Source organism: Mobula birostris, chromosome 11 (assembly GCF_030028105.1).
Source record: "Mobula birostris isolate sMobBir1 chromosome 11, sMobBir1.hap1, whole genome shotgun sequence".
Classification (NCBI taxonomy): Eukaryota; Metazoa; Chordata; class Chondrichthyes; order Myliobatiformes; family Myliobatidae; genus Mobula; species Mobula birostris.
The window spans coordinates 71,025,883-71,048,419 of record NC_092380.1 but is presented as its reverse complement, the minus strand read 5'-3'; the positions used below and the strand labels follow the sequence as shown (position 1 = coordinate 71,048,419).

The window sequence follows — 22,537 nt, the reverse complement described above, 5'->3', positions numbered from 1 at the left end:
CAATCTTATATCCATGCAAGTATCTTATCTGTATTACAATGGGCTCTTGTCTTGTTCTGCAGCCTCATGTGTGAAATCTTGTTAAGGACCTTCTGAAAATCCAAGTAAACAACATCCACTGACTCTCTTTTGTCTATCCTGCCTGATATTTTCTCAAAGAATTCCAACATATTTGTCAGGCAAAATTTCCCCTTCAGGAAACCATGCTGACTTTAGTCTATTTTATCAAGTGCTTCAAGTACCCTGAAACCTCATTTTTAATAATGGACTCCAAAATATTCCCAACCACTAAAGTCAGACTAACTGGCCTATAATTTCCTTTCATAACAGTGGTGTGACATTTACTATTCTCCAGTCCTCCAGATACATTCCAGAATCTAGTGATTCTTGAAAGTTCATTACTACAGCCTCCACAAAATCTTCAACTACTCCTTTTAGGAACCCTGAGGTGTAGTCCATCTGGTCCAGTGCCTTAGCTACCTTCAGCCCTTTCAGCTTCCCAAGCACTTTCTTGTGGTCTGAGTCGATGTTCCCTTCTTAGAAATAACGACGACACTCACTTCCGGCTCTGACACTCTCAAAATTCCAGCATATTGCTAGTGTCTCCCACAGTGAACACTGGTGCAAAATACTCATTAGGTTTGTCCACCAGTTCTTTGTCCACAACTACCATTTCTCCACTGTCATTTTCCAGTGGCCCATTATCCACCCTCACCTCTCTTTTACCCTTTATATACCCAAAAAGAAAAACTTCTGGTATCCTCTTTCGTTTTATTAGCTAGCTTAAATTCATATTCATCTTTTCTCCCCTTATGACTTTTTAGTTCCCTTCTGCTGATTTGTAAAAGATTCCCAGTCCTCTACTCATTTTTCGCTGTATTATATACCCTCACTTTTCCTCTTATGCTGTCTTCAACTTCCCTTGTCAGCCATGGTTGCCTCATCTACCCTTTAGAATATTTCTTCATCTTCAGGATGTATCTATCCTTCCGCTTCCAAACTGCCCCAGAATCACTAGCCATTGCTGTTCTGCCACCATCCTGGATAGTGTCGCTTTCTAATCAACTTTGGCCAGCTCCTCTCCCATGCCTCTGTAATTCCCTTTATTCCACTGTGATATATCTAACTTCAGCTTCTCCCTCTTCAACTGCCCAGGATGAATTCCATCATATTATGATCACTGCCTCCTATGGGGATCTTTACCTTAAAGTCCCTAATCAAATTTGGCTCATTACATAACACCGAAGCACAAAATGCCTTTCCCCAGTAGGCTCAACCACAAGCTGCTCTGAAACGCCATTCTACAAATCCCCTTTCTTAGGATCCAGCACAAACCTGATTTTCCAATTAGCCTGCATTTTGAAATCCACCATGAATATTTACATATCTTTTCTATCTCCTGTTGTAATTTGTATGCCACATCCTGGCTACTATTCAGAGGCTTGTATACATCTCCCATCAGGTTCTTTTTACCCTTGAAGTTCCTTAACTCTACCCACAACAATCGACATCTTCTAACCCAAAGTCACTTCTTTCTAAGGGCTTGATTTCATATTTTAAACCAAAGGAGCAAGCCCATCCCCTCCACTTACCTGCCTGTGCTTTCAATACAACATGTGTCCATGGATGTTAAGCTCTTCTTTCAACCATGACTCTTTGATGCCCACAATATCACATCTGCCAATCTCTAAATGCGCTACAAGATTATCTACCTTACACTGTATACTGAGTGCATTCAAATATAGCACCTTCAGTGCAGGATTCATCATCTTTTTTAATTTTACTCCCACGTTACACTTCAACTGATCCCTCCGACAGGAATTTTGCCGTATCATCTGCCTCTCCTTCCTCAGTCTCACTACCCACTGCATCTGTCTGTATACCAACTGCTCCGTTCTCAGCTCTATCACTCCAGTTCCCATTCCCCCTGCCAAATTAGTTTAGACTCTCCCCAACAGCTCAAGAAAACCTGCTCCAAGGATATTGGTGCAATTACCTTCCAAACAGCTACAAACAATAAATTATATTGGGGACTTCATTAAAAATTCCAATAGTAAATGTCATAATTAGACAAAGAGAATACTTGTCTATTTTAAGTCAAAAAGGTTCAATACTCAAATATTTTATTTAAAGTATCTATTTCCTGGATGATCAAATTAATTTAATTAACCATTTAAACACAAGTATGAACATAACATAAATATTGACTCAGGACTTGGCTAGTCAGACTGTTACATCTGCTTTAATTCAGTAAGATCATGACTAATCTTGTACTTCAGTGCCACTTTTTTCTACAAACTCATACTCCTCAATTTTCAAAAATATCAAAAAAATCTATGGAGGACAGGAACTTGAAAAGAATGTACAAGACAGTTTGTGCCTTTAGGTTCAATTACTTCTGTATATCTCTTGTGCATTGTTTGATGACAGAAATGCAATTCAAGTTAATTACTTTTATCTCTAATGTGGAACCTGATCCCTAATTAAGGTTACATCATTTCCCAGCCATGTGTAACATTTTTCAACATTCCAACTAGTCACTACTATCCTCTCTCATCCTTGCTGACTCAGAATGACTACCATGTGTCTTGTTGCTGTGCTCACACTTGCCATGGTGGAAGAATTGATGATTTGGAGGTTAAACTATCACATCTGCCACACCCTCACATTTTAATTTGGTTGTCCTTCATCCAGTTTTATTCCTCCATACCCACTTCTGTTTCAGTTAAACAGTTTCATTCATTCAAATCATAGTGATTATTAGCACCTGTTTGTTGACTTTGTTTAATCATGCACTGGGCTATGTACCTACAAAGTAATCACGTTTTTATTTGAAAAGAGGTCTATTACTTAGTGGGTTACTTTACAAGCAAAAAATTCTCTATAACATTTAATGCTTTGGAAAATTAATGTTTGGAAATCTAAAATTTGCTCTTTTCTACTGATACACTAATGCAGAAGACAAAAAAAAAATCCAAAATGTATCAGGTGCCTAAGGCATTTGCACAGCACTGTTACAAAGCCAAAAAGCTAAGGTCAATTGTTGAAATTACACACCTGAATTAATTACTAGAAAAAGAGGGCTCAAGTGAATAGTCACCCGAGAAATGTACTTGATTATTATATTCATAAGGAAATTTCTGTATTTTCTAAACAAATTCACTGGAACAAGAACTTCAGAGATATTAAAGCAAGTTCCTCAACTGCTTTCTTCAGTTAATCTAAGATATGACATGGAAAATTTAAAGGAACAACAGGTGTGTTCTCCCTGAAGTATCAGTGGTATTCATCATTCACTCAGTACTACAGGTACTAAAGAAGGTGATGTAATCTTTGTCACATCACTTCCTGTGTATGACTGGGTGCCATAGATCCTACATTATAACATTTTAAATAAAAAAGTACAGTTTGGCTGTATCTTATTTTCAGATGTCCTGACAAGCATCAAGCACATCCAAAACTTTGTCTTGCTCCAAAATAGGTAACCAGCAATAATGATAAGTGAGGAGGGAGATCCAATTCATTTTTAAGTTATAGCTATTCAAAAGAGAACAGAAAAATAACACAGGAGTTTTTAAAACCAAGGCCACAAAAATAATTACGTTAAATGTATGGAGTTTAAAACTACATATTGTACACACCAACAACTCTGACAAATAGCAACAAATACAACATATTTAAATAAGTGCTCAAATATTCATATAGGTCAGACTATTTTCCTCTAAAGTAAACCATTATTTGCTGTTACAAAGAAACACACTGATACTAATGAAAAGATCCATTAATTAGAATTTTTGGAACCTTACTTTTGTAGGACTTCCTCCTGTCCACAGACTTTCAATATGTAGCTACCAATGTCAACCTTATTTAGGTCATCATGCGCCCAGCACAGAGCCTGCATTATAATAAGCTCCACATGAGAGCTTACTGTAAAAACAAAAGCAATAGATTAAAATTTAATATGAAGCAGTAAAAAAATGTACAAGAATCACTTATATCATAACTTGTGCAAAGAATGTTATTGGTAATAACACAAGATTGGTTCAAGGTAACTGCTCAGGCTTGTAGTGCAATTTCTTGGTTATTTCAAATAATCTCAACATTTTGGGAGAAAGTTCTCCTCTCTGGTGTTATGGCGGTGCAAATAAAGATCAAAACCTATTTAACTGGTATAGCCTCCTTCCATATGTGAATTTCAACCTGAAAGTCTAAAGTTACAGCAGCATAAGAGTGTGGTTAAGAATCTGATTGAAAATACTATTAATTCAACTGAGTATTAATGTTACACAGGGTTTAAAAATTTGCATGTGTGTGTTACTGAAGTGTTACTAAACTCCAAATATTTGTATTAAATTCTTAGTTAACTATTCAGTTTAAAGACTATAAATACAGGTGTCACTTAATTATGTGAAAATGTTAAAAGTTTCAATGTGTTTAGTGTTAAAAATAAGACAGTAAACAATTTAGAAGTCAGAACTAACAGAAAAAGTAACTGAAGATATAATAAGGGAAATTTATATTCAAGGAGACTTATGAAACGGTGCGAGATGCATGACAGGGAATATTAAGAACAAACGCAAGTCATAAGGCCAAGTACACTGAAGATTCAGGATCCAGACATGGACTTCACATTCTCCAACACAAGAATGGAAATTATTTGTCTGTGTTTTGCATTTAGGTCCAGCCCAACATCAGCGAACAATTCCAACATTCACTAACCTGTTACCCATTTTTTTTAATTCTGTGAAAGGCAGAGATGAGGACTGGAGTTCTTTTTGGCAGCATTTGTAGCTCTCATTAATAAAGTTTGAGGTTGTTAATGTTTACTGTTTAGAATCAATGTAATCCTCTAAGTGTGACTCAAAAATGCATCACCAATGCAAAGACTGAAGTTCAAAGTATGCAACAGTGCAAAAGTACGATTCAATGTGAAACTAGACATTATTAAGTGAAACATAAGTGACTGCGGTGTTGGCATCAATTGTAATTCTGGCTTGTTGCTGCTGACTACATGTTCCATCTTGCAAAACTGATGAAATCAGCAAGAAAGCAAAGCTTACAATACAGCATTCGACTCAGGATATCACACCAGTGTAGTGACACACTCATATAACAGAATGATCCTGGCTACAAGGCTTGATTTGCATCAGAATAAAATCGCCTTCCCCTTATCCTGCAGAACCTCCATAAAAACTTCAAAGAATAAAAGAAAGTTCCAGCGTGGGCTCTGAGGCAGAATTTCTGCAAGCCTTACTTGGTTGCAACAACTGCAGGCATGGTACAGTAGGGAGAATCTGAATTCCAACAGCAAATATCATCTGGACATGTTGCGGCAAATCAGAGAATAGTGTCATCAACAGTCAACAAGCATCAAAAGAGATACCATCAAGAACGCACACTCCACGGCCACTTTTTAGCTACACCTGCTCGGTAATGCAAATATCTAATCAGCCAATCATGCGGCAGCAACTCAATATATGAAAGCATGCAGGCATGGTCAGGAGGTTCAGTTTTAGTTCAGATCAAACATTAGAATGGGGAAGAAATGTGATTGGAGTGACTGTGGAATGATTGTTGGTGCCAGACGGGGTGGTTTGAGTATCTCAGAAAATGCTGATCTCCTAGGATTTTCAGTCAACTGTTTACAGAGAATAGTGCAAAGAAACAAGTATATTGTGAGTGGTAGTTCTGTGAACAAAAACTCCTTGTCAATGAGAGAGGTCAGACGAGAATTGCCAGACTGGCTCAAGCTGACAGAAAGCCGACAGTAATTCAAATAATCGTGTTGTAACAGTGATGTGCAGAAACATGTACAAAACATCAAACCTTGAAGCTGATGAACTACAACAGGAAAAACTTACATTCATACACTCGGTGGCCATGTTATTAGGTTCAGGACATACCTATTAAAGTGACCACTGTGCACACATTTCCATCAATGAGCAAAGTGCTTCTGCCTTTAAGGCTTTGAAAACCACTTCAGTTTTTAAAAAAAATTAAAATGGCAATACAAATGGTGACGGGGGACTGAAAGCTTTCCTGATTTAGTCAGTGAGAACTTAAGCGCAATTAAGATGGTGCTACCGAATGTTTGTGTGCGTGTGGCAATTCACTGGTAGTTCAAATGGCAATAAATTCGACTAGATTAGATTAGACTAGATTATGAGGACATTCAATCCTTGTTTATTGTCATTTAGAAATGCATGCATTAAAAAATGATACAACGTTCCTCCAGAAAGATATCACAGAAACACAGGACAAACCAAGACTAAAACTGACAAAACCATATGATTATAACATATAGTTACAACAGCGCAAGCAATACAGTAATTTGATAAAGAGCAGACCATGGACACGGTAAAAAAATGTCTCAAGTCCCGATAGCCCCATCATCTCACGCAGACGGTAGAAGAGAAAAACTCTCCCTGCCATGAACTCCAAGCACCGCAAACTTGCCGATGCATTGGAAGCACCACTGTCCCGGCTGCTGTGCTCCGTGCCCGCGAACATAACGAACTGATAAGCACGCCTTTGGGCCTACTCCAGGGTTTGGATCTGAGGACTCTGAGTCCCACCGAAAACTTCGAGCCTCCAACACTGAGCACCATCTCTGCCGAGCGCTTTGACTCTGCTCCGGCCGCCGAGCCGCAAGCAAAGTCGAGGACTTGGGGTCTTCCCCTCCGGAGATTCTGGATCACACAGTAGCAGTGGCAGTGAAGCAGGCATTTCAGAAGTTTCACAGATGTTCCTCCGTACTCTCATGTCTGTCTCCATCAAATCAGGATTGTGCACGGCACCCTACTTAACAGATAACAGATATCATTCACCGGAGTGGCCGCTGCAAGCTGTGTCACGTCGCCATCTTCTCCTCCCTCCTAAAAATCACTAACATCGCTAAACATCACTAAAATCACTTTTTCTGAGGTAAATTGTGTTAAATTATCGTGGCAAAAAGTGAGGTGAGTTTGGGGGACAAGCCGAGCTGTTGTGTTACAGAATCAATGCAGATGGAGTGAGCCATTCATAGAGGAGAAGTCGCGTCAGAAGAGATTGAACGCCCATACAAATGGCCTGGATGCAAGGTTGGAACGCCCGAGGCACCAAACTGATTTGAAGAGCCTAACAGCGGTTTTGGGCTGGGCAACAAAATCTGGGCCTGAAGGGGAGTCACTGGGTGGCATGGTCTAGGCCTCAAACCCTTCAAAGTGGCCAGGTCCTAGTGTGAGGCATGATCCACTGTTTAGACAATTTAAACACCAACCCAGATCAGGGCGAGAGTCAATTTTGCTTGCCCTCCGTGAAGTTCACTCCTCCCTCCAGGGTGCCAGAGCCTATCGCTGCATTGGTTCCCAGATACAATGCAATGGTCACTGCTCTCTCCATGGCGCTGAGGCTATGAACACTGTCCTGGCTGCTGTGCTCTGTGCCCGCGAACATAACGAACTGATAAGCAAGTCTTTGGGCCCACTCCAGGGTTTGGATCTGAGGACTCAATCTGGTTCAGAATCTTGTTGCTTGCTTCAGTTGTTTGCATGATTTGTGTGCTCCCCCCCTTTTTTTCTTTCACATTTGGTTTCCTAGAAATCAGACCTCTATGTGTGGAAAAATCAACAGCGCTTCCAGGAGTGGTTTACAGAATGACACAACTACTACATCCCGTAACTCAGTTTTAATCTTGCCCCATGGAGCTGTCTGTTTGTTCTCCCTGTACTAAGTGTGTGTCTACTGGGTGCTCCATTTTCTTACATTTCTCAAAAGTAGATCCATTAACTGGCAACCTAAAACATCCCTAGTGTAAGGGGTTTCTACTTTTATGTTACTGTGTAGGCTAATTAAAATGGCTTCTCTGTGATGTTAACTGCTGAGGCTCTTTCTAGCAGCTTGTTTGGGTTATATTACTGACAAGGAGGATCGTATCCATTTGTTAACCAATTGGGATAGATGTTTTTCTTTTTTGTGTGTCTGTAATCTATTGTGATGCGCGGGTTTTTGGGCAGAAGGCGCGATGGGGAGAGAGAAAGTGGACGCGGTGCTGTGAGCTGGCTGACGGGGCGGACCCCAAGCCCGAGTCCGAGGTCTGAGGTCTTTGGCGAGGAGAGGAGATGAAGACAGACTCACGTGGAGCGTCTGGCTGACCACCGTGGGTGGTCCCAGGCGGCGGGACGAGGTGGTCAGAGGGGATCGAATAGTGAACAAAGGACTGTTACTGGAGCTCCAACTGTTGTGCACGAAGAGGTTGAGCTTTGATAAGCTTGGCGCCTTTTACTTTCCTTTTATATTTTATCTCTATTAATTACATAGTTCCAGTAATATCCATAAATTGTAATTCATTTAATCATATATGGTGTTATTTGGCGGGGTGGGATACATCACACAGCATCCACACAAACTTAATTATCCAGTTTGGTGGGGCCGAGGGCTGTTTCCCCTAGTCGACAGCGAGTTGAGCGACCCTGAGGCTTACCAGGGGGGCTACACTAGCATGTAGGTGAATGGCAACATTTCAATGGAGTTGATGAGAACATGGGTACAATAAAGTAGTACGAGTCACTCTTCCCTCTAAGCTGTGCGGGTGCGCAGCAGCACAGTCATCATTATCATCATAGCTTGTCACACCAGACTACTCAAGTGTTAATTGGTTGATGTTGAGCAGGTCAGTGTCAGCTAAATCAGGTGGGAATGGACAGTTGCGCAGAACGTGTTCAACGTTCTGCACCCTTTCACCACACTCACAGGATTTGCTGGTCTTTAAACCCCACTTCACCATATTGTCTCCCGTGGGGTTCTGGCTTCTGTTTGTTGCCAGTGGACAATCCTGTATGTTTGGGAGGGGGGGTGTTCTGTGCGGTAGTTCCTCCACTGTAGCAAAGCTTTTCCTCAATTTTAGGCAGTTGGAAACTGGCACATGATGATGTACAGGTGTCCCCCGCTTTTCGAACGTTCGCTTTACGAAACCTCACTGTTACGAAAGACCTACATTAGTTACCTGTTTTTGCTAACAGAAGGTGTTTTCACTGTTACGAAGAAAAGCAGCGCGCAAAAAAAAAAGCAGCGCACCACGCACCCAAGCAGCCGCTTTCCCCCCGGATTCGGAACGGCATTCTCGCTGGCATTGCTTTAACACATGCCTGTGAGCAGCCGTTTACAAGATGAGCTCTAAGGTATCAGAAAGGCCTAAAAGAGCTCGTAAGGGTGTAGGGTGTTATACTTAGCGTAAAACTAGACATAATTAAGCGTTTTGATCGTGATGAACGAAGTAAGGACAAAGTGAGCTGGCTTGTGGAAGTTTACGAAGATGATGCTGAAGAGGTTTTGACATCCCATGACCAAGAACTGATAGATGAAGAGCTGATGCAATTGGAAGAGGAAGGGATAACAATCGAAACCGAATGAGTAATGACAAAGTACAACTTTAATTTTGAAAGGGTACGTCGGTTTAGAGCGTATTTGCAAGATGGTTTAAGTCCTTACAAAGAACTGTATGATCTAAAAATGTGTGAGGCTCAGCAGTCAAGCAAGCCTTCCACATCAGCCACAGCAGACGATGAACCTCGACCTTCAACATCGAGGCAGGCAGAGATAGGAGAAGATGACCTGCCTGCCCTGATCAACGACAAGATGACACCCCAGTGTCCCACCACCCCAGCCCCCGGGCCGTGGACAGATACCGATTCACCAAGAATGCAGCTGTAGCCGGGAGGCACACAGCCCATCTTTAAGAAAAAAGCTGAAATAAACAAGTTAATTAATTAGGTGCCACCTGGCACGTAGATGTTGGACCAGATCAGAGGCGATTACCGACTGCATCGCCTCTGATCTGGGCCGACATTTACATGCCGTGCGGCACCTAATTAATTAGCATGTTTGTTTCGGCTTTTTTCTTAAGGATGTGCTGTGTGCCTCCCAGCTACCGCTGTATCCCTGCATGCTTTGCGGTTCGGTATTGGTTCACTGCCCGGAGGGTGGGGGCCACTGCACCACCCAAACTCTGACGACTCAGTCTAACACACCATCATCAGTGTGCTCGGCGCTGTCTTCCAGATTCCCATAAGTGATACTACACTGTACATACATTATTTGTATTTTATATAGGCTGTGTATGTTTATGTGTTATTTCGTATGATTTGGCAGCTTCATAGCTTAAAGGTTACTGGAGAGAGTGTTTTGCCAACAGCGCTTGCGTGAGATTTTCGCTACGGAGAACAGTGCCAGCAATGATTGTGGAAAAGTATTTCTACTTTATATAGGCTGTGTATTTATCATATCATTCCTGCTTTTACTATATGTTACTGTTATTTTAGATTTTGTGTGTTATTTGGTATGATTTGGTAGGTTATTTTTGGGTCTGCGAACGCTCACAAAATTTTCCCATATAAATAAATGTTAACTGCTTCTTCATTTATGACATTCCAGCTTACGAACCGTTTCATAGGAATGCTCTACCTTCGGATGGCGGGGGAAACCTGTAGTGGGTGCCATGGATCCAAGTTCTGTTCACCTTTTTCAATTTTTGTTGTAGTGTGTCGTCAGATGTTTGGGGAAGCAATGCCTGCAAGTCTGTAAATGATGTTAGTGGGTGTGGGGCGCAGTGTGCCCATGATTATTCGGCAGGCTAGCAGCGCAGTAACTGAAATACTCTTGCGCATGCAGCGCTTGCTGCTGCACAGCTGGAATTGCACGCAAGTAGTATAGTTCACGAATCGTGAAATATTTTCTTTGTTGTACTGTATTTCATTTTGCCCTTCAATTAATAAAATCAAAAAAATGCGATTTTCCAGTTTTCATTCTAAATATTCATAGTTTGCATATTACAAATAAAAAAAACAATTTTAAGAGCCGCAAACTTTTCAGACTATGTAAAAGTTCCCTGCTCAGAGCAATGGTTGATCAGCACAACCATATTATAAAAAAGGGAACATTTCTAAGAGTGCATGATTCGTACAAATGGGTGGTTTACAGCTGGCACGGACTTGGTGGGCTAAAGGGCCAACCTCCATAATGAATGGCTTTACAATTCCACTTTGTACACAAGATGATATAGCTTCTGTAAAAGAAAATTAGATTTTTCAGATTACCCATATTTTGGACAATACCAGTGCTCATGATTTCAACAATAAGATCTTTCTTCCTCCTTTATTATATTGATTCTTAAGTAAACCATTATTTATCGCAGTTTCCTGGCAAGCATCTACATTGAGTAACAAGGGCCAATGTACATTTTGTTTTGCCAATTATGTCTAATGTTGCAACAGTACAGTCAAAGAACATACTTCACCAGTGATTACATTTCAAAAAAAAAAGATTTGGCCTGGTCACATCCTTGTCCTAAAGAGCACTATGTAATTGCAAGTTCTTGTCTGATAACTAAGACCACGACTGCTTCTGCTAAAATCTTTGGGCAACTCTTAAAAACCACAGTAAGTCTAGCCAACTTTAAATGCTCTATAAATTACCAACAACGCTTTTGTTTCACTCTTCTATTTTTATCTAGTGACATAACGAATGAAGTATGACATTAGCCAAATTGGCAGACGGTATATACTTAACTCCAAATATACTCATGAATGATATGACACTCTGCCAACATGGTATTGTATGAACTCAAGCAAATATTTTTGCTTGGATACCATATTTTTGCTTAACTACAAATCTGGTTCAGATACACAAGAGTTTTGAAATAGAAAGATCAAGCTGCCTCAGTACTTCATGTCTGATACAACAATAAATTTAGTCTAGTATTGATTCTTTAAAATAAAAGTAAGCATCTTAAAACGATTGCTGACAATCAAGATTGAGAAGTATTCATAATTCTGGTTGGTTTATTTATTTTGTGATACCTCTGGTCCTTCGAGCTATGCCACCTCAGTAATCCTTGATAAACCTGATTAATCCTAACCAAATCACAAAATAATTTGCAATGACCAATTAACCCACCGGGTACTTTTTGGACTGTGAGAAGAAAGTGGAGAAGACACATGCATTCCACAGGCTCGTTATGGAACGGGGCCGGAAATGAACTCCAAAACACCCCAAGCTATAACAGTGTCACGCTAACTGCTACACTACCATGATCAGGTTTTCAAATAACAGAGACAATTATTCTGCACAATTGAGTTAAACAGACATTTTTTGAAGCAGTCAACAGAAAATCTTTACAGTCTAGCAGCAATACTGTATGCATGTGAAAAGCTGCATTTTTTCCAACCACGAAATGCTATAGTTTGAAGCTATTTGCAAAAGCAAAATCTACAGATTTACTGGTGTATGAAATTTGAAGTCCATCATGCAAGATGAGAAATTAAAAATATAACCTGTCTAGATTTCAAGATTAAGTTGCAGGCTGTGAAAATTTTAAATACTTTCAGAGCTAATTTGCTGAGCATTTTTAGCAAATCTCATTAGAGATAGTCAACATCAACTAGATTAGATTTGTAGCACTTCTGTTGTACTCTGCACTTAATTATTAAATTAGTATGTAAATGAACCATTCAAAATATGCAAATAAAGTAGAAGGTGCATGTTGCGAATAGAAGTGGCAAGCCCTTCTAAAGAGAAGTAAAACTGAAGACAGTGTTTTTCTTCATGTCTAAATTTGTTGCTGCTGTGCCTCTAATTATGTACAATGGAAATGAAGTTGATTAACATGTTTCCCAAAAGAGATGCTGCACCAAAATGAATTTTCTGTCATTTGCACAAGTACATGTATGCACAGATGCAACGAAAAACATTTGCAGGAGCATCACAGACATCATTTAAGCAGCATTCACAAGAAAGACAAATTAAATGCAAATATAGACTTGGTTTTACAAAAAAGAGAGTTAACTATAGCAATTAGGAGTAGGTTCAAAAACAGAATGGTTGAAAGGAAGTGGTTTTTCATGAACCAAGTGGTGTGGTGACCTTTGATGACAGATGCTGCTCTCTTGAGGCAGTGCCTCCTCCACGCATGGTGGGAAGGGATAAACCCGTGATGTATTGAGCAGAGTGCACTTCTCTCTGCAGCTTCTTATGCTCCTATACATTCAGACAGCTATACCAGGCCATCAGCAGCAAGGATATATTCAACAGTGCATTTGCGGAAGTTTGGTAGAGGACTTAATGACTAGTCGAAGCTCTTTAGCCTCCTAAGGTGCTGCTGCACTTTCCTTACGATTACATTTATGTTCATGCCCAGTATTTCAAAGTTGCTGATCCTCTCCAGCAACAATTCCTGCTCCCCCTCCCCCATGTACGTTCACCCTCCATCCCCTTGCTGAAGTCAATGAGCTCTTTAGTTTTGCTGATGCTGAGCGAGCATCAGCTAGTGACATTTCTCACTCCGGTAAACTGATTCCTTGCCACCTCTGAGTTGTGTAGCAACAGTAGGCAATTTCAATACAAATCACTTGGGAAGTTTAGCTCTTAATTACAGAAGTACTAGAATTTAACTGGCGTGGTGGGAAAATATCCACATCGAAATATGATAGCTACTCCCCCTTTTCCATCCTATACGAATAGTTTTCTTACCACAAGTATTTGAATGGAATTCTGCTTCCTACCACCACAGTCACTCACAAGCGGCAATAAAGCTATCTAAATTACTTTGAGAACTGCACAGTTTAGCTTGCCGATGAACTTCAAAGTCATGGCATAAAAACAAAGCCATAATCTTCCCAGCTGCAGATCAAAGCGTTGTAGATTGGAAGTTCATTTCATCCATAATTCACCTCAGAAAGGTTTACAAACGTAGCTTACAAATATTTTTCCGTCAGGACAACACGTCTTCTATGCTGAAAAACCTAACTTAACCTATTATTGGCTGAAGCAATATTTGATTTTCGCTTCTTTGCTACCTCATATTGCTTGTTAACTCAAATATAATTCAAAACTTTAGGCTGTCAGCAGAATTTGTATTGAACTTTATACCTTGGGGAAGTACACAGTAGAAAAGTACATTCATGTGGTTCACATAAGAAGAGTAATGGTTAACCTTGAGCATATAATTTGAAACCAAAAGATCAGCATCAGATTAGCAACAACTGAATTGCATGCATGACTAACTATGACATTTAGAAACATGCTTCAGTGTGTGATACTGAAGTACACTATGCTGATCAGAGAGAACCTGATGCTTTCTAAAATGGACTGGAGATCAAAGGCAAAAAATGATAAAAGATTGGGGGGGGGGTCAGGGGAGAGTCTGAACAAGCCTCTGCAGCCTACAATTATGTATAACGCAGTTATACAGTCAAGCAATTTGCAGGTCAGAATGTACATTGGCCCTTACAAGCAAATGTACAAGAAAGTTCAAAGTACATTTATTATCAAAATATATCATCTTCTTGCAGGCAGCCACAAAACAAAGAAACACAAAAGAATCCACTAAAAACCATGCGCAACAAAGATCGACAATCATCCAATGTGCAAGAAAAAGAACAAGTTGTGCAACAATAAAAAAAATCAAACAACAATACATGAACTCCAGAGTCCCCAAGAGCCATGGAGCCAGTTCAGCGCTGAGGCAAGTGAAGCTGGTGCAGAAGCTCAACAGACGGCGACTCCCAAACCTGGCAATGTGGACCCAAGATTCCTGCACCAACTACAAATTCATGGATCTCATTTTCCATACTCTAGGAATATCACTACACATACTGGAGCAGTTTAAGTAGGAAGTCGACTAGAATTTCAATGGAAAATCATGACCAGTAAAATTATTCCTTAAACCATTTTCTTAATTGGATAACTCTACAAGGTAGCTTCCTAGCAATACTTATACTAACAAAGTACCATCACTTACAGTGGTATATAAATTTAAGAAATCTTACTTCTGCTTCTACAAATTTGTGAGTAGCTTACAAAGTTTCAGATGAAATGATTAAGATTGGAAAGAAGGGAAGTCAAAAGTAAATATGCAGCAGATAATCAAACTATCATTTCTCCATATTAATGGATTTACTTATCTTTTGTAGTCCTAATTCAGAAGAACAAAATCAAATGACCTTACATCAGTGAGTACACTTCAAAAATATTTCTCTGACTATGAAGGATATTTAGGTGACTTGAGATAGTCAAAAATACTCTAGGACATTTTACTACTTTTAACTGTAGGGTAGTAATGTCAGAATAGTGAAATAGTTGTAAGCAGAAGGGTGCCTTTCATCCAGATTTGTAGTGTATTCTTGACAGGAAAACATAACAGTGGAGACATCTTGTGCGGTTTACTTGTATATATTGACCAAACTACACAATTTAGTTAGGCCTTTTTAACTCATGGCTATAAATACATTTCACAACATGCATAAGTAACATAATAATTCAAACAGTGCTTTTCAATTACATTTAAGTTATTTGACTTCGATTTAAGTTACCTGGCAAAAGGAGTACAATATTCAAATAGTTTACTGCTGCATTATCAGACAAATACAATCATGTGTTTTTACTTGCTAGTTTTAATGTTTTTTTTTATATACAAGTTTCATTTCACACAAGTAGGTGCGCAGAATTTAATTTAATCATCACTCTTCATCCATCCAACTTAAAGTGGTCTGAATACTCAAGGAGCTGGAGTCCCTAAAACAGTCCTACGTTGAGTTCAACGCTGACTGGCAACTCCTGGGATGCCGCTGGTGCCAAACTGTATCACTGCCTGCTGTTCCTTTAGATTCAGCAACTGCGTGGAGAGGGGGAGCTCGGTACACGGGCAACAGCCTGCTCTCCACATCGCACTGTGTTAGCTTGTTTATCATGTAGACAGCTGGGACACAACATCCGTGGTCAACCCCCGACTAACGGAGGGCCGCAATTTACTCACATCCTTCACCTCAAAACGTAAATTGGCAAAAACACATTCAGAGTCTTTGATTGGCACTTTCTAATTTGAAGCAAGCACTAGTGAGTAATGCAGTGTTTATACCATCATTCCTTCTGAAACTGCACAAAAATCAAGACACACTTTGAACTGCAACACTTTGGACAATCTGCGCGTTGGTATAAATGATGCAGCTTACCATCACAGGTGAATGTAACTGGCTGTTGAAATTCTTCAATTTCTATGGAGACTTTCACACTTGCATTTTCTCCGTTCATGTCACGGTGAAGCATTACCGGACTCAAAACATAACCTGGATTCGTGGAGTAGTCAGTAAATGGAAATGTGGACCGTAGTCTAAAATGCAAAAGTTATTTGAAATTTAAACAAATACTTAGCTTCAAATGCATGTGATAGTAATATAATTGCACTTTTTTCTTTTGTTTTTACAACTTCCAAAACAGCTTCCAATAGTAAATTAGGTTTTTAACTGAACAATGAGTATAGTATCAACATCTCACTTAGCCATAATCTTTAACTTCAACCACTAGATTTATTCAAATAGCTGATCCTTCAAATGTTCTAAAACCATTTTTAGAAGTTTATTAAATATCCATTTCTGAATTCACAGTTACATTTGCAAAGTCTTGTAGTACTGCAAGTGATTTCAACTGTCTCAAGAGGTAACCAAGAGGATTTATGAGGGGAGATCAGGGCAGGGCAGTGAATGCTAACCTATATAGACTTTAACAAGGCCTTTGACAAGGCTCCACATTGAACATTAGTACATTAGGTTAGATTGCAGAGGATACAGAAAGAGCTACCAAAGTGGACACGTTACTGGCTTGATGGTAGGAAGCAGAGGGTGATGGTGAAAGATTGTTTAACAGACTAGTGGCTTGTGACCAGTGATGCGGGGCCGATTGTTATTTGTCCTTGCATCTGATAAACAATAATGCTGATTACATTAATTTAAAAAAAGGTAGATAATAAAGGCAATCAAAAATTGCAGACTGATAAACAGGCCAAGGAATGGAAAATGGCTGTCAAGTCAAAGATGCTGCATTTAGGGAAGTCAAACTAGTGTAGAACTTTCATAACGGACAATAGTGCTCTTCGGAGTCTTGCAGAACAGGGGGACCTAGGCAACCAATACGTTGTTCCCCAAAAGTGGATCACATATATACATGGTGGTAAAGAAAGCACTTGGCTTGCTGCCTTTCATCAGCCAATGTATTGACATTATGTTGCAGTTATACAGGATGCTGGTGAACTGCGGCTGGAATATTTGTACAGTTTTGGTTACCTTGTTATGAGAAAGAAGTACTTAAACTGGAAAATATACTCAGGGTAAATACTCAAAGCAAACACAGACATGCACATTTGAAGTGTAACAAATAAAATGTTTGGTTAATCTTACCTAATAATCTCCTGCCAAAAAGCTGCCACTTCCCCATTTTGTGAACTGATTTGTTCAAGAAATCTTCCTCCTGGAAGATCATTACTGGTCCCTTTTTCATCCTGTAATAAAAAGAGATTTTGAAACTTTGAACTGGCGCATTTAGCATGGTGGCTAGCAGGATGTGACTAACTCAGATAAAATGCACGAATGTGGCCAATAGGTACACATTAAACAATGTATATTGTAATCAACTTTGGACAAAAGCAATTTAACAACTTGCTATTCCTAGCATCATACTTTCAATTTTTAAATTTAAGAATTATAAAGTACCAGCTTCTACAATCAAATATTGTCATAATTACATGTTAAGCTTCTCAGGTACAACAGTTTTATACATTACTTATATGTACAAACACTTTATCATAAAATATTTCTTAAAATTGTCATCACTGCATCATAGACAAAAATGGAGAAGCACTGCAAATGTAATTCTGACAGCAACACAGTATACTGAGGCGCTGCAGCTTTAAGTGACAAAGATAAACCACCATACTCAATTTGACTTCATCAACATTTGCAAAATATTCTCCAGAACATGCATGGCTATTTGCAAGTGTAAAATGACAAAAACAAAAACTTTCTTCTCTTACTCTCCAATCCATTATTGGCACCATTGAAAATTACTTCAAGCCCTTAAATAGAGTGCCTATAAAATTTACAAGGACGTTGCCAAGACTTGAAGACCTGAGTTATAGGGAAAATTTGAATAGTTTTTGACATTATTCCCTAGAATGAGGGGAGATTTGATAGAGGTATACAAATTTTGATGGGTATAGATAGGGTGAATATAAGCAGGCTTCTTCCACTGGAATTGGGTAAGACTACAACCAGAGGTCATGGGTTAAGGATGAATAGTAAAATGTTTAAGGGGGAACGAAGGGGATATTTCTACTCAGAGGGTGATGAGAGTGCGGAACATGCTGCTAGCAGATGTGCTGGATGCAGATTCATGTACATATCCTAATGCTTCTTACAGTGCCTATAAGAAGTATTCGAACCCCCCCCCCAATGAAGTTTTCATGTTTTATTCTTTTACAACATTGAATCACAGTAGATTTAATTTGGCTTTTTTGACACTGATCAACAGAAAATACTCGTGTTAAAGTGAAAACAAATGTTCTCAAATTGGTCTAAATTTAATACAATTATTAAAAATAAAATAACTGATTGCATAATTACTCACCCCTTTCACGTCAGTAATTCATAGATGCGCCTTTGGCAGCAATTACAGCAATGAATCTGTGTGACAAATGAGAAAATCTACAGGTGCTGGAAATCCGAGTAACACTCACAAAATGCTGGAGGAACTCAGCAGGCCAGGCAGCATCTATGGAAAAAAGTACAGTCGACGTTTCAGGCTGAAACCGTTCTGTAGGACTTGGGGGAAAAAAGCTGAAGAGTAGATTTGACAGGTGGGGGGAGGGGAGAGAGAAACACCAGCGGATGGGTGAAACTTGGAGGGGGAGGGACAAAGCAAAGTGCTAGGAGGTTGACTGGTGAAAGAGACAGAAAGCCATGGCAGAAAGAAAAAAAGGAAGGGGGTGGTTGGAGCACCAGAGGGAGATGATGGACGGGCAAGGAGATAACGTCAGAGAGAACCGAGGGGATGGGAAATGGTGAAGAGGGGAGGACAGGCATTAATGGAAGATTGAGAAATCGATGTTCATGCCATCAGGTTGGAGGCTACCCAAACGGAATGCAAGGAGTTGTTCTCCAACCCAAGTGTGGCCTCATCACGACAGTGGAGGAGGCCATGGATGGATATATGGAAATGGGGAGTGGAATTAAAATGAGTGGCCACTGGGAGATCCCACTTGTTCTGGCATATGGAGCATAGATGCTTGGCGAAACAGTCACCCAATCTATGCCGGGTCTCACCGATATTCAGGAGGCCACACCAGGAACACCAGAGACAGTATACAACCCCAGCAGACTCACAGGTGAAATGTTGCCTCATTTGGAAGGACTCTTTGGGGCCCTGAATGGTAGTGAGGGAGGAGGTGTAGGGGCAGGTGTAGCACTTATTCTGCTCACAAGGATAAGTGTCAGGAAAGAGATCAGTGGAGAAGGACGAATGGACAAGGGAGTAGCGCAGGGAGCGATCCCTGCGGAAAGCAGAAAGTGGGGGGAAGGAAAGGTGTATCTGGTGGTGGGATCCAGTTGGAGGTGGTGGAAGTTTTGGAGAATTATGTGCTGGATGCAGAAGCTGGTGGGGTGGTTGGAGAGGACACGGTACCAGGGAGAGGGTACCCCTCTCCCCCACCTGTCAAATCTACTCCTCAGCTCTTTTTCTTCAGTCCTGCCAAAGGGTTTTAGTCTGAAACGTTGACTGTACTTTTTTTCCATAGATGCTGCCTGGCCTGCTGAGTTCCTCCAGCATTTAGTGAGTCTATGTGGATAGGTCTCTATCAGCTTTGCGCATCTGGACATGAAATTTTCCTCATTCTTCTTTACAAGTCAGATTGCATGGGGATCATGAATGAACAGCCCTTTTCAAGACCAGCCACAAATTCTCAATTGGATTGAGGTCTGGTCTCTGACATGGCCACTCCAGACATTAACTTCATTGTTTTTAAGACACTCCTGTGTAGCTTTGGCTTTATGCTTGGGTTCATTGTCTTGCTGGAAAACAAATCTTCTCCCAAGTTTCAGCTCTCTCTGCAGACTGCATCAGGTTTTCCTCCAGAATTTCCCTGTATTTTGCTGCATTCATTTTACCCTGTATCTTCACAAGCCTTCCAGGGTCTGCTGCAGTGAAGCATCCTCACAGCATGATGCAGCCAGCACCATGCTTCATGGTAGGGATGGTGTGTTTTTGATGATGTGTGGTTAAGTCTGATGGCCAAAGAGCTCAATTTTGGTTTCATCAGACCAAACAACCTTCTTCCAGCTGACTTCAGAGTCTCCCACAAGCCTTCTGGCCAACTCCAGCTGAGCTTTTATGTGAGTTTCTTTCAACAATGGCTTTCTCTTTGCCACTCTCCCATAAAGCTGTGACTGGTGAAGCACCCGGGCAACAGTTATTGCATGTGCAATCTCTTCCATCTCAGCCACTGAAGACTGTAATACCTCCAGAGTTGCCATCGATCTCTTGGTGGCCTCTTTCACTAGTCCCCTTCTTGCACAGTCACTCAGTTTTTGAGGACAGCCTGCTCTAGGCAGACTTACAGTTGTGCCATATCCTTTACATTTCTTGATGATTGACTTAACTATATTCCAAGGGATCTTCAGTGACTTGGAAATTTTCTTGTATCCATCTACTGACTTGTGCTTTTCAATAACCTTTTCATGGAGTTGCTTAGAGTATTCTTTTGTCTTTCTGGTGCAGTTTTTGCTAGGATACTGACTCACCAGCAGCTGGACCTTCCAGATAGAGGTGTATTTTTACTACACACTGCATCAGGTAATCCTCTAGGATTTCCCTGTATTTTGCTGCATTCATTTTACCCTCAACCTTCATAAACCTTCCAGGGCCTGCTGCAGTGAAGCATGCCCACAGCAGGATGCAGCCACCACCATGCTTCATGGTAGGAATGGTGTGCTTTTGAAGATGTGTGGTTAAGTCTGATCAATTGAAACACCTTGACTGCACACAGTGATCTCCATTTAACTAATTATGTGACTTTCAAATCAATTGCAGCAGTGGTGATTTGGTACATCATATTAAAAGGAGGGTGAATACTTGTGCAATCAATTATTTTGTGTTTTAAATCTGGAACTAATTTAGATCACTTTTTAGAGATCTGTTTTCACTTTGACACAGAAGTTTTTTTCCTGTTGATCAGCGTCAAAAAAAGCCAAATTAAATCCATTGAGATTCAATGTTGTAAAACAGTACAACATGAAAACTTCCTGGGGGTTGGGGGGGGGTGCTGAATACTTTATATAGGCACTGTACTTTGCAAATGAGCTTCATCCAAGTGTAACCTTACCTTTACTTGCCAGACATACAAAACTGAAATGGAAATCCATTTAAAATCATGTAAATGTAGAACATGAACTGCTACCCATGTACCCTATGTGGTTTACTATATTACAATGATATTTTATATGTCCTACCACGTTAAATCCACTTCAAGAACAGCTTCAAGATTAAAATCCCCAAACTATTTTTCAACCACCCTTCAGGCCAACCTTTTTACTTCTCATTCAATAGAAACCACAACCAGCAGCAGAACTATGATTTAACATAGTGTCTGGAAGCTCAGATTAGTCGCAAAATCAGAATGAATAATGTGCAGAATATTACTGTAGGAAAACCAAATCAACTAACACGTTAGTAATAGGTAGGAAGAACAGCAAAGCATTACCACATATCAAACATAAAAACATTCTCAATGTTGAGAATGAGAGCAGCTACACAAGGTAAAAGGCAACCAACTTCTCTCCACTACCCCTCCTGCTCACTGGATTTACTGCTCATATTTCTAAGCCATGAGATTTAGGCCATTAGACCGTAAGACGTAGGAGCAGAATCAGGCTATTTTCCCATTGAGCCTGCTCCGCCATTCAATCATGGCTGATCCTTTTTTCTCACGCCTCAGCCCCACCCCCTGGCCTTTTCCCTGTAAACTTTGATGCTGTGGTCAATCAAGAATCTACCAATCTCTGCCTTAAATACGCCCAATAACCTGGCCTCCACAGCTGCCTAAGATAATAAATTCCACAAATTCTCCACCCTCTGGGGAAAGAAACTTCTCTGCATCTCTATCCCCCTACCCCCATCCTTCTAAATTCCAGCAAATACAGGCCCAGAGCCATCAAACATCCCTCGGATGATAACCCTTTCATTCCCAGAATCATCTTTGTCAACCTTCTCTGAACCCTCTCCAATGCTCGCACATAATTTTATAAAATAAGGAGTCCACCAACTCAACCTGCAAGTTAACCTTTAGGGTGTTCTGCACAAGGACTCACAAGTCCCTTTGCAGCTCAGATTTTTAGATTTTCTCCCCATTTAGAAAATAGTCTACACATTTATTTCTACTACCAAAGTTCATGACCATGCATTTTCCAACATTGTATTTCATTTCCCACCTTCTTGCCCATTCTCCTAATCTAAGTCCTTCTGCAGCCTTCCTGTTTCCTCAACACTGCCTGCCCCTCCACCAATCTTTGTATCACCTGCAAACTTAGCAACAAAGCCATCTATTCCATCATCTAAATCACTGATATACAGCATAAAAAGAAGCGGTCCCAACACCGACCCCTGCGAAGCACCACTACTCACTGGCAGCCAACCAAAAGAGGATCCTTTTATTCCACTCACTGTCTCCTACCAGTCAGCC

At 40.3% G+C, this 22,537-nt stretch overlaps 1 protein-coding gene across 2 annotated transcripts in view; it reads right to left on the bottom strand.

Annotated features, from left to right (window-relative positions):
* pik3c2a (phosphatidylinositol-4-phosphate 3-kinase, catalytic subunit type 2 alpha) overlaps positions 1–22,537 on the bottom strand; it is a 152,901-nt gene that overhangs the window by 71,630 nt on the left and 58,734 nt on the right. For both annotated transcript variants that reach the window (XM_072272476.1, XM_072272475.1), the window contains exons 3-5: positions 17,208–17,308; positions 15,987–16,144; positions 3,807–3,927 (exon numbers count right to left, since the gene is read on the bottom strand). In XM_072272476.1, the coding sequence (XP_072128577.1) occupies positions 3,807–3,927; positions 15,987–16,144; positions 17,208–17,308 (380 nt within the window). The remainder of the gene's footprint in view (positions 1–3,806; positions 3,928–15,986; positions 16,145–17,207; positions 17,309–22,537) is intronic.